This window comes from Mesoplodon densirostris, chromosome X (genome assembly GCF_025265405.1).
Source record: "Mesoplodon densirostris isolate mMesDen1 chromosome X, mMesDen1 primary haplotype, whole genome shotgun sequence".
Taxonomy (NCBI): domain Eukaryota; kingdom Metazoa; phylum Chordata; class Mammalia; order Artiodactyla; family Ziphiidae; genus Mesoplodon; species Mesoplodon densirostris.
This window is the reverse complement of record NC_082681.1, coordinates 79,211,128-79,223,658: the sequence shown is the minus strand read 5'-3', so window position 1 is coordinate 79,223,658 and position 12,531 is coordinate 79,211,128. Positions and strand designations below refer to the sequence as shown.

At 39.0% G+C, this 12,531-nt stretch overlaps 1 protein-coding gene across 2 annotated transcripts in view; it reads left to right on the top strand.

The window, feature by feature from the left end:
* The window catches only part of KIF4A (kinesin family member 4A), a 129,113-nt gene that overhangs the window by 63,791 nt on the left and 52,791 nt on the right, over positions 1-12,531 (top strand). For both annotated transcript variants that reach the window (XM_060086773.1, XM_060086774.1), the window contains exons 11-13: positions 8,734-8,866; positions 10,571-10,629; positions 10,744-10,849. In XM_060086773.1, the coding sequence (XP_059942756.1) occupies positions 8,734-8,866; positions 10,571-10,629; positions 10,744-10,849 (298 nt within the window). The remainder of the gene's footprint in view (positions 1-8,733; positions 8,867-10,570; positions 10,630-10,743; positions 10,850-12,531) is intronic.

The following is a 12,531-nucleotide window of genomic DNA, read 5'->3' as shown; positions in this document are numbered from 1 at the left end:
TGTCTTTTCCTCTCGTTTATAGTTTCCTTTGCTGTGCAAAAGCTTTTAAGTTTCATTAGGCCCTGTTTGTTTTTGTTTTTATTTTCATTACTCTAGGAAGTGGGTCAGAAAAGATCTTGCTGTGATTTATGTCAAAGAGTGTTCTTCCTATGTTTTCATCTAAGAGTTTTATAGTGTCAGGTCTTACATTTAGGTCTTTAATCCACTTGGAGTTTATTTTTGTGTATGGTGTTAGGGAGTGTTCTAATTGCGTTCTTTTACATGTAGCTGTCCAGTTTTCCCAGCACTACTTATTGAAGAGACTGTCTTTTCTCCATTGTATATCCTTGCCTCCTTTGTCATAGATTAGTTGACCATAGGTGCGTGGGTTTATCACTGGGCTTTCTAACCTGTTCCATTGATCTGTATTTCTGTTTTTGTGCCGGTACCATATTGTCTTGATTACTGTAGCTTTGTAGTGCAGTCTGAAGTCAGGGAGTCTGATTCCTCCAGCTCCAGTTTTTTTCCCTCAAGACTTCTTTGGCTATTCGGGGTCTTTTGTGTTTCCATACAAATTGTGAAATTTTTTGTTCTAGTTCTGTGAGAAATGACAGTGGTAGTTTGATAGGGATTGCATTGAATCTGTAGATTGCTTTGGGTAGTGTAGTCATTTTCACAATATTGATTCTTTCAATCCAAGAACATGGTATATCTCTCCATCTGTTTGTTTTGTCTTTAATTTCTTTCAACAGTGTCTTATAGTTTTCTGAGTACAGGTCTTTTACCTCCTTAGGTAGGTTTATTCCTAGGTATGTTTTGTTGCAATGGTTAATGGGATTGTTTCCTTAATTTCTCTTTCTGATCTTTCGTTGTTAGTGTATAGGAATGCAAGGGATTTCTGTGCATTAATTTTATATCCTGCAACTTTACCAAATTCATTGATTAGCTCTAGTAGTTTTCTGGTGGCATCTTTAGGATACTCTATGTATAGTATCATGTTATCTGCAAACATTGACAGTTTTACTTCTTTTCCAATTTGTATTCCTTTTTTTTCTTTTTCTCTCTGATTGCCATGGCTAGGACTTCTGAAACTATGTTGAATAATAGTGGCGAGAGTGGACATCCTTGTCTTGTTTCTGAAATTAGAGGAAATGCTTTCAGTTTTTCAGCGTTGAGAATGATGTTTGCTGTGGGTTTGTCATATATGGCCTTTATTATATTGAGGTAAGTTCCCTCTAGGCCCAGTCTCTGGAGAGTTTTTATGATAAATGGCTGTTGAATTTTGTCAAAGCTTTTTCTGCATCTATTGAGATGATCAAATGGTTTTTATTCTTCAATTTGTTAATATGGTGTATCACGTTGACTGATTTGGTATATTGAAGAATCCTTGCATCCTGGGATAAATCCCACTTGGTCATGGTGTATGGTCCTTTTAATGTGTTGTTGGATTCTGTCTGCTAGTATTTTGTTGAGGATTTTTGCATCTATCTTCATCAGTGATATTGGTCTGTAATTTTCTTTCTTTGTGACATCTTTGTCTGGTTTTGGTATCAGGCTGTTGCTGGCCTCATAGAATGAGTTTGGGAGTCTTCCTTCCTCTGCAATTTTTCGAAGAGTTCGAGAAGGATAGGTGTTAGCTCTTCTCTAAATGTTTGATAGGATTCACTTGTGAAGCCATCTGGTCCTAGACTTTTGTTTCTTGGAAGATTTTTAATCACAGTTTCAATTTCATTACTTGTGATTGGTCTGTTCATGTTTTCTATTTCTTCCTGGTTCAGTCTCAGAAGGTTATACCTTTCTAAGAATTTGTCCATTTCTTCCAGGTTGCCCATTTTATTGGCATAGAGTTGCTTGTAGTAGTCTCTTAGGATGCTTTGTATTTCTGTGGTGTCTATTGTAACTTCTCCTTTTTCATTTCTAATTTTATTGATTTGAGTCCTCTCCCTCTTTTTCTTGATGAGTCTGGCTAAAGGTTTATCAATTTTGTTTATCTTCTCAAAAAATCAGCTTTTAATTTTATTGATCTTTGCTATTGTTTTCTTTGTTTCTATTTCATTTATTTCTGCTCTGATCTTTATGATTTCTTTCCTTCTAACTTCGGGTTTTGTTTTCTATTTATCTAGTTCCTTTAGGAGTAACGTTACATTGATTATTTGAGGTTTTTCTTGTTTCTTCAGGTAGGATTGTATTGCTATAAGCTTCCCTCTTAGAACTGATTTTGCTGCATTCCATAGGCTTTGGATTGTCTTTTTTTTCATTGTCATTTTTCTCTAGGTATTTTTTGATTTCCTCTTTGATTTCTTCAGTGATCTCTTGGTTATGTAGTAACGTATCGTTTAGCCTCCATGTGTTTGTGTTTTTTACATTTTCCTCTGTAATTTATTTCTAATATGATTTCAGTTTTCTTACATTTACCAAGGCTTGATTTGTGACCCAAGATGTGCTTTATCTTGGAAAATGTTCCATGTGCAATTGAGAAGAAAGTGTAGTCTGCTGTTTTCAGATGGAATGTCCTATAAATATCAATTAAATCTATCTGGTTTATTGTGTCATTTAAAGCTGTGTTTCCTTATTAATTTTCATTTTGGTTGTTCTGTCCATTGGTGAAAGTGGGGTGTTAAAGTCCCCTACTATTATTGTGTTACTGTCGATTTCCCCTTTTATGGCTGTTAGCATTTGCCTTATGTATTGAGGTGCTCCTATGTTGTGTGCATAAATATTTACACTTGTTATATCTTCTTCTTGGATTGATCCCTTGAACATTATGTAGCATCCTTCTTTGTCTCTTGTAATAGTCTTTATTTTAAAGTCTATTTTGTCTGATATGAGAATTGCTACTCCAGCTTTCTTTTGATTTCCCTTTGCATGGAATATCTTTTTCCATCCCCTCACTTTCAGTCTGTATGTGTCCCTAGGTCTGAAGGAGGTCTCTTGTAGACAGCATATACACGGGTCTTGTTTTTGTATCCATTCCCCCAGTCTATGTCTTTTGGTTGGAGCATTTAATCCATTTACATTTAAGGTAATTATTGATATGTATGTTCCTATTACCATCTTCTTAATTGTTTTGGGTTTGTTATTGTAGGTCTTTTCCTTCTCTTGTGGTTCCTGCCTAGAGATGTTCCTTTAGGATTTGTTGTAAAGCTGGTTTGGTGGTGCTGAATTCTCTTAGCTTTTGCTTGTCTGTAAAGGTTTTAATTTCTCTGTCGAATGTGAATTAGATCCTTGCTGGGTAGAGTAATCTTGGTTGTAGGTTTTTCCCTTTTATCACTTTAAATATGTCCTGCCACTCCCTTCTGGCTTGCAGAGTTTCTGCTGAAAGATCAGCTGTTAACCTTATGGGGATTCCCTTGTATGTTATTTGTTACTTTTCCCTTGCTGCTTTTAATATTTTTTCTTTGTATTTAATATTTGATAGTTTGGTTAATATGTGCCTTGGCATGTTTCTCGTTGGATTTTTCCTGTGTGGGACTCTCTATGCTTCCTGGATTTGATTGACTATTTCCTTTCGCATATTAGGGAACTTTTCAACTATAATCTCTTCAAATATTTTCTCAATCCCTTTCTTTTTCTCTTCTTCTTCTGGGACCCCTATAATTTGAATGTTGGTGTGTTTAATGTTGTCCCAGCGGTCTCTAAGACTGTCCTCAATTCTTTTTGTTCTTTTTTCTTTATTCTGCTCTGTGGTAGTTATTTCCACTATTTTATCTTCCAGGTCACTTATCTGTTCTTCTACCTCAGTTATTCTGCTCTTGATTCCTTCTAGAGATTTTTTTAATATAAATTTCTTTATTTATTTATTTTTGGCTGCCTTGGGTCTTCGTTGCTGCACCTGGGCTTTCTCTAGTTGTGGCACGCAGGGGCTACTCTTTGTTGCGGTGCACAGGCTTCTCATGTCGGTGGCTTCTCTTGTTGCAGAGCACAGGCTCTAGGCGCACGGGCTTCAGTAGTTGTGGCACGCAGGCTCAGTAGTTGTGGCTTGTGGGCTCTAGAGCGCATGCTCAGTAGTTGTGGTGCACGGGCTTAGTTGCTCCGCAGCATGTGGGATCTTCCCAGACCAGGGCTCGAACCTGTGTCCCCTGCCTTGGCAGGCGGATTCTTAACCACTGCGCCATCAGGGAAGCCCCTAGAGAATTTTTAATTTCATTTTTTGTGTTGTTCATCATCATTTGTTTGCTTTTTAGTTCTTCTACGTCCTTGTTAAACGTTTCTTGTATTTTCTCCATTCTGTTTCCATGATTTGGGATGATCTTTACTATCCTTACTCTGAATTCTTTTTCAGGTAGGCTGTCTTTTTCCTCTTCATTTTTTTGGTCTGGTGGGTTTTTACCTTGCTCCTTCATCTGCTGCGTGTTCTCTGTCTTCTCGTTTTTCTTAACTTACTGTGTTTGGGGTCCCCTTTTTGCAGGCTGTCGGTTCGTAGTTTCCGTTGTTTTTGGTGTCTGCCCCCAGTGGTTAAGGTTGGTTCAGTGGGTTGTGTAGGTTTCCTGGTGGAAGGGACTGGTGCCTGTGTTCTGGTGGATGAGGCTGGATCTTGTCTTTCTGGTGGGCAGGACTGCATCTTGTGTTGTGTTTTGGAGTGTCTGTGAACTTAGTATGATTTTAGGCAACCTCTCTGCTAATGGGTGAGGTTGTGTTCCTGTCTTGCTAGTTGTTTGGCATGGGGTGTCCAGCACTGGAGCTTGCTGGTTGTTGAGTGGAGCTGGGTCTTAGCATTGAGACGGAGATGTCTGGGAGAGCTCGTGCCAATTGATATTACGAGGTATCTGGTGGTCCAATGTCCTAAACTCAGCTCTCCCACATCAGAGGCTCAGGCCTGACACCCGGCCGGAGCACCCAGACCCTGTCAGCCACACGGCTGGAGTGCCTTTAGAATTGGGGAAGCTGGCCTGCAATAGCTCTCCTTCTACACTGCACATTAGAATCACCTGCTCCTTCCTTGTTTTGCCCCAAAGGCAGTGTTCCACAGGGAAAAACAGTGGCCTTGGAAATAGTCACAGCTCTGAGTTGACTTTTTTTGTGTGCTTAGTTGGGATTCACTTGCTCACAGGGGCCATGTGCAGAGGCCTCTCACCTGGCTCTTCTGACTGGAGTTCCTAGTGCGGAATGGCTGCCGCCAACACCTCAGCTCAGGCGGGCCAAAAAATTAGTTTTTATGTAGTAAAAAGTTTATCCATCATTTTTTTATTGCCTCCAGATTTTTTAGCCTCTAGATTTATTGAGATGTAATTTACATACCATTAAATTAACTAATTTTAAGTGTACAATTCAGTGGTTTTTAGTAAACTTACAGAGTTGTACAACTATCACCACAATCCAATTTTGGAACGTTTCCGTCACCCCAGAAAGATCCCTCGTGCCCATTTGCACTCACTCCTGTTCCCACTCCCAGCCCCAGGCAATCACTAATCTGCTGTCTTTTTCTACAAGATTTGCCTATTGTGGACATTTCATATATGTGGAATCTTGCAGTATGTGGACTTTTTGTCTGGCTTCTTTCATCTATAATGTTTCTGAGATTATCAGTAATTCATTCCTTTTCATTGCTAAATACTATTCCATTGTCTGGATATACCACATTTTGTCTATCCATTTACCAATTGATGGACTTTTGGGTTGTTTCAACTTTGGGACTGTTATGAATTATGCTTCCATGAATATTCACTTGTAAGTTTTTGTATGGACATATGTTTTTTATTGGGTAGATACCTAGAAGTGGAATTTCTGGGTCTTATGTTTAACTTTTAAAGAAACCACCAAACTGTTTTCCAAAGTCGCTACACTGTTTACATTCTCCTCATGTTTCTGGATTTTACTTCATAGTTAAGAAGCTTTCTCTATGCCAAGATTAAAGAGGAAATCACCCACGTTTTCTTCTAGTACTTATGTTGGTTTTATTTTTTACATTTCATTTTTCCATTTGGAGTTTATACTTGTGTTTGGTGTGGACCTATTTTCTTTTAATATCCTTATTTTCAATGACTCAATCATTTTTTCTGATTATAAAAGTGATACCTTGCTTCTTGTAGAACATTTAGAAAAGTATAAAGAATAAATCTTAAAATTTGCCATAGTTTTATCACCCAGAAATGACTGCCCTTCTCTTTGTAACTCTCCCTCTTTGGGTCATTTAATCTTGGTTTCCTGATAATATTTTTAAAATGTTGGATAAAGGAACTGAGGAAAGCTTGGATCTCTTAAAGGGTCTCCTAAAGACCTGTTCTAATATACCCAGTTTAGAAGCAATTGACCCATCTTTCCTTTCAATTTAGCACAGACCTGTTTCATGTAAGACAAAACTAATGAAAACCATTCCAGACTTCCAACTACCTAGAATATCCTATAGGATATAGTTTTAGCTACAAAAGTAACAGATTCTAAGAAACAGTTGATGAATGAAATAATGTAACTCAATTGTTCAATGTTTTACAGAGAAATAAAGATGCTACTTTTCTCAAAAATGTATATTTAGGGGCTTCCCTGGTGGCGCAGTGGTTGAGAGTCCACCTGCTAATGCAGGGTACACAGGCTCGTGCCCCGGTCCGGGAAGATGCCACATGCCGCGGAGCACCTGGGCCCGTGAGCCATGGCCGCTGAGCCTGCGTGTCCGGAGCCTGCTCTGCAACGAGAGAGGCCACAACAGTGAGAGGCCTGCGTACCACAAAAAAAAAAAAAAAAAAAAAATGTATATTTATATCTTTAGAGACATTTCTTAAGGCTTTTTACAAAATGTACAGTTTATATACATGATTTTTTTTTTGCTGTTTTCCTTAGGTTATATTCTTTTATTTGTGAATGTGTGTCACTGAAGCTTTTGTATAGATTTTCTGCATGTGTTTGTCAATTTTCACGTGCTCAACTGAGGAATCCTACTAGCATTGGCAATTAAATAGCATCTGAAAGAGGAAACATTGGTTTACATTGTATTTTCCCCCGTTTAGAGAAACCTTGGAAATTTTTAGAGGAAAACACAATTGAGTTAAAAATATCATTACTTTGGAGCTTGTCAACTTGCATGAATGATGCATGGAAGTTTTCAGTTTAATAACAATAAAGAAATCAGAGCAATCTAAACTAACACTAAATTTACCCATAGTTTATTTTTATAATCCACATTTTAATTGAACATTCCTTCATAAGAGTTCTAGTAAATTCTCAAGAGTGTAATGAAACCCTATGGTGTGGCCTTGCTCTTAACTTTTTGATAAAGAACATGCTAAGATCTTCTATAAGACTTCATGGAAATCTTAAACTGGGTGAGAGGGCATCTATTCCTGAAATCCTTTTCTATTCTTTCTTGAGATTGAGAACAGCTGTTCCCTTTCCTTTTTTTCTCTTTATTATATCCTTGACAACTATTCATTTTCCCCTTCCGTTTCCTTCAGATCAAATCTTCATGTTTCTTCTGATCTTTTTTTGCCAGTCCAATTTTCTACTCTTTTGAGCAATTAATCCCAGTGGATTACAAAAAGAGCAAATCAAAACTGCTTCTTATTGATCTGTTTCAGTAGTCTGGAACTGATAGCAAGTAATCTGCATAAATGCCAAACGTTCTTTGAAGCTATTTCTGTCCCTTCCACTCCTATTTGAAATGAATACTATTGTTGCCACCACCCACTCTAAACCATTAAAAATTGATAGACAAATGAACAGGAGGCTGTGGGTCATCAGTTTGAAGGGAGGCAAGCATTTAGAAGGGAGTACTTGTTTATGGAGAGTTGTGAAATGTGTTCTTAGTGGCCACAGGTCATCATTTCAACTTTTTCACTCCTAAATGCTATTTCCCTAAACTTTACAGCAAATAGGTAATTGACTTATGTTGATTAGCTTAAATTTTGACCCTTAGCAGTGTCACTTCTACCTCCCCCATACCTCTTCCTTCTCTAGTTCCCTAATCTTTAATGAAGGATTGAGAATGAGAAGAAGGAGAGAACATGTATCTTAGCAATTAGTTAACCTTTACTTCTTACCTACATAGCATAAATAGAAAGATCTTAAACCAAGATCCTAAACCTAGAGGTTAGTCATTCTAGTTGCAACCATTTCTTGCTCTGAATTATTACCTTCCTCTAAACCATTAATTTAAAGTAGTTCAGACATACATTTTTATTTATCCAATATACTACCTGGCTGGAAGTATATATTGGAATGAACACTTTTTCTAGACTTCTGGGGGGTAATTTTAAACCAATCCCACCCAAAGGCCTATGGGATATATATTTTTATCCACCTTTGATATAACTGTTATCAATCGGGTACTTTTTTTTTTTTTTGGCTGCATTGGGTCTTCACTGCTGTGCATGGGCTTTTCTCTAGTGCGACAAGCGAGGGCTACTGTTCATTGCAGTGCATGGGCTTCTCATTGCGGTGGCTTCTCTTGTTGTGGAGCACGGACTCTAGGCACGCAGGCTTCAGTAGTTGCAGCACACAGGCTCAGTAGTTGCGGCACACAGGCCCTAAAGCACGCGGGCTTCAATAGTTGCAGTGCGTGGGCTCAGTGGTTGTGGCACGTGGGCTCTAGGGCATGCAGGCTTTAGTAGTTGTGGCACGCGGGCTCAGTAGTTGTGGCTCGCAGGCTCTAGAGTGCAGACTCAGTAGTTGTGGCGCATTGGCTTAGTTGCTCCGCGGCATGTGGGATCTTCCCGGACCAGGGATCGAACCTGCATCCCCTGCATTGGCAGGCATATTCTTAACCACTGTGCTACCAGGGAAGACCACAAGTACTTTTCTAATATGTTACTTTCCTTGTCTTAGTGTGGAACCATCAGAGAATCTACAATCCCTCATGGAGAAGAATCAGTCACTGGTAGAGGAGAATGAAAAATTAAGTCGTGGTCTAAGTGAGGCTGCTGGTCAGACAGCCCAGATGTTGGAGAGGATCATTTTGGTGAGGCTTCAAGACTAAACTACTACCAGTCTGGACATTTACTAACTTTAGTTTCTGAAATACTTAACATGCTTCTCATTATGAGAGACAAGTTACATGGAAAGAAATGAATTAATATTACCATATCCTCCCTGGAGCCCCCTCCAGGGAAAATCCAAGAACGTTTAATCAAACATACAGAAAAATTAAAAGACTTATACTGTGAACACCTATATATCTACCACAAAGAATCTACGTGAAGCCCATTTTAAAATGGATTCATTCTAAAATATCAGAGAGGAAAGAACCAGGTCCTTCTGTCACCTTAAGTTCTGCCTAATCATCCATAATACCAAGTAATTCTCCTCACTAAGATTTTAGTTCCTTTCTGTCTCCCTTCCCCTAATGTCATATTTCATATCCCATCCTAACAGCTGCCATGGAGAGAGAAAACATCTGGAAAATTAATTTTAACTCCTTTTACATATGGTTAATTTTCAAATAGTGGATCACTATGTAACTGACTACACCAGTTCTGTGTCCTACTACATGTGTGATAGTACCCTCCTGGATCAATGTGTGCTGGCTTTGTCACTAACATTGTTCTACTAGTCTAAATACAACTCAATCTTTGATAGCACAGCAATTGCCAGAAGTGAAAATGAGTTTCCACCAAAATGTAATTGAACATCTGTAATTTATACACCTTCACGCATCAGTGTACTCCAGTCAAGGAAGGGTAAGCTGCTTAAAGATTTCTTTAAAGAGGGCCAAATCCTAGGTCCATTGTAATGTCCATTACTAGCAGAAGGGTGAAAATGGGATCTAGGGGATTTTTTATATACAGTTTTCTATCTCCAGTGCTACATTTTATGTCTTTGAAGTAACTCTAGAAGCTGTGCTTCACATGTCAGTGTGGCTCACATAACAGACAGTACTTGTTATTCTAGCCATGTACCCATCTGACCTTTATAAGGTTGTTACAATGGCTGCCCAATAGGTTTATTGTTTGATGTCTTGTCAGAACTTCATAACGAGCACAACAGTTTTGTCCTATATAAACCGTCCTTCCCAAATCTGTTGCAGCATCTAGCATGTTACAGATACTGTGACTGAAATAAAATGGAAAATATCAGTAACCCTTCCCAAAATGTAGCTGCTTCTCTGCCATTTCTTCTTCTTTGCCATCATTCTTATGCCTCATCTTTTTCTTGCTTTCTTTTGCTAAAACTAGTCTACCATATCACATAGTGTAACTTGAAAAAACCCTCAGCTCATATTCAGTGTGAGGCCCTTTTATGTTTTAAATGTCCTTATGGTGGGGCTAGGGAACAGTGTAGTGTAGGAGGCAGTTTTAAAGCAAATGGGTTTTTTTGCAAGCAGCAGGGCGTAGCATGCCAGGAAGTATTGCTTTTTCCCCTAGTTGCAAAGTTCTCTATGGAATTAAGGCTTCACGCTCCACCCTATAGTCTGAGCTTCATGGCAAGCATAAGACCCAGCTGCTTGGATGCTATTTTTAGTAGCTCATGTTGACTGAAGGGCTAATTTCCATGACTGTTAAAAAACACATTTCTCGCTAAATAACCAAAGCCCACTAAATCCTTTATTACAGCAAAAGAGTTAGCCTCTCTACCTAGGTTTTAATCCATAGGAGCAGAAGAGAGGGCCTAATTAGGTGAGGCTGTCAGGCAGTGCCACTGATGATCTCCTGGGTCTTTGTTGCAGACAGAACAAGCGAATGAAAAAATGAACGCCAAGCTAGAAGAGCTCAGGAAGCATGCAGCGTAAGTTTCCTACCAGATGTTTGTTAGTGACCTATACCACCTTAGTACATAATCACGGACCCACTGGCCTTTGCAGTATGATTAACCCTTAGGTTCCTTTGCTTGAATTTTCAGCTGCAAAGTGGATCTTCAAAAGCTAGTGGAGACTTTGGAAGACCAAGAATTAAAAGAAAATGTAGAGATGATTCGTAACCTGCAGCAAGTGATTACCCAGCTATCGGTAAGCCAAGTAGGGGCAGTGTAAATAGGCATATTGCTTTCGTTTGTTTCTCTTGATGCATATAAACATGTCTAACTCTGCACCTTTTCCTGAAACAACTAGATTGTGAGCTGTTTGAGGACAAAGATCATGGATCGTTGGATATGATCTGAATATTGAATTAGTTAAATCAAAAACACTCATAGATTACACGTGCAATGGCACATTAATATTTCAGTATTCTAATCAAACACTGGAAGCAGCAACACAGTGGTGCAAAATTGCCTGGGTAGCATGAGCAGCAGTCATTGATTTGCTGTCCTTTTGGTGTAGGCTAACTTAATAAGAGGCCTTATACCATACCCCAATTTTAAATAAGCTGGGTTCTGACAGATAGCATAGAGCCTCCAGGGAATACCGTAGCACTCTTTTATAACCAGTAATAAATTAGTTTGAATGATCATTCCGCTATAAGTCCCCCCTCCCTTTTTTTTTTTTTTTTTTTTTTTTGGTACGTGGGCCTCTCACTGTTGTGGCCTCTCCTGTTGCAGAGCACAGGCTCCAGACGCTCAGGCTCAGCGGCCATGGCTCACAGGCCCAGCCGCTCTGCGGCACGTGGGATCTTCCCGGACTGGGACACGAACCTGTGTCCCCTGCATCAGTAGGCGGACTCTCAACCACTGCGCCACCAGGGAAGCCCTAAGTTCCCATTTTTATTTATAGAACTAGTATAGTAGTTGTGGGTGGGTTTTGTTGGGAGGGTGGTTGTTTGTTGTTTTTCCCAGAAGAAACATTCTTACAGTCCTACCATCCTAAAAGCCTCTTTTTATTTTTGGTGTTCCTTCTCTATCCTAGTACTTAAGCATAGATATTTTTTTGAAAAATTGAAATCATATTATGTTATGGGGTCATGGTTGGTAAATGGGTTATGGTTTGTTTTGTTCCATCTATACCCTCTTGTTTATTATTCTGAAGCAGTAATGTGTATGTAAGAAGTGCCTGGTAGTAATTCCTAGGTCTGAAACAGAGGTTTTAATTTTACCAGAACAGTGATTCTCTACCCCGGGTCTTGCCCAGTGTTTTCTAGAGTTGTGAAAAGGGTATCAGAAAATCATCCGCACCTCTATTTTACTCTTAAAGAGTCAGTGAAAAACATACCATACAATATTGTAGGGGGAATGGTTAGGATGGCCAGTTCAAGAAATTAAATGAGTAAACTTCCAAAAGACTAGAAAGCAGTGTTTTAGAATAAGTAGTACTGTACAAAATTATTACAGGTAGTCCAAGATGACAGTTCATTTTCCTAACAAACAGGCCATAGTAATTGAGAATCTGAGCTCCAAAGCCAGACAAACCCTGGTTTGAAGCCCATTCTGCTACTCACTAGCTGTGTAACCTTGCTAAGTACTATATTGATATTGAAAGAAAATAATCCAAGTGACTCAAATCGAGGTTAAAGGCATTATTCAGCTGATGTACTCAGGGATCACCTGAACTCCAAATAACTCCCCGAGTTGAAATAGGATTGGAGTTTCATACAGTGAGAAGGGAGGGGTGTGATTCCTTGTGGTTTGTCTCAGTTGGCAGCTTTTGTTGTTAATTGCTGTGAATCTTTTGGTTGGAGGGTGCTCCAGTTTTCATGCTTCTTGCTCAAGAACACTGGTACAATCCCATCCTGATAAATGTCCAATTATTTTCAAGAG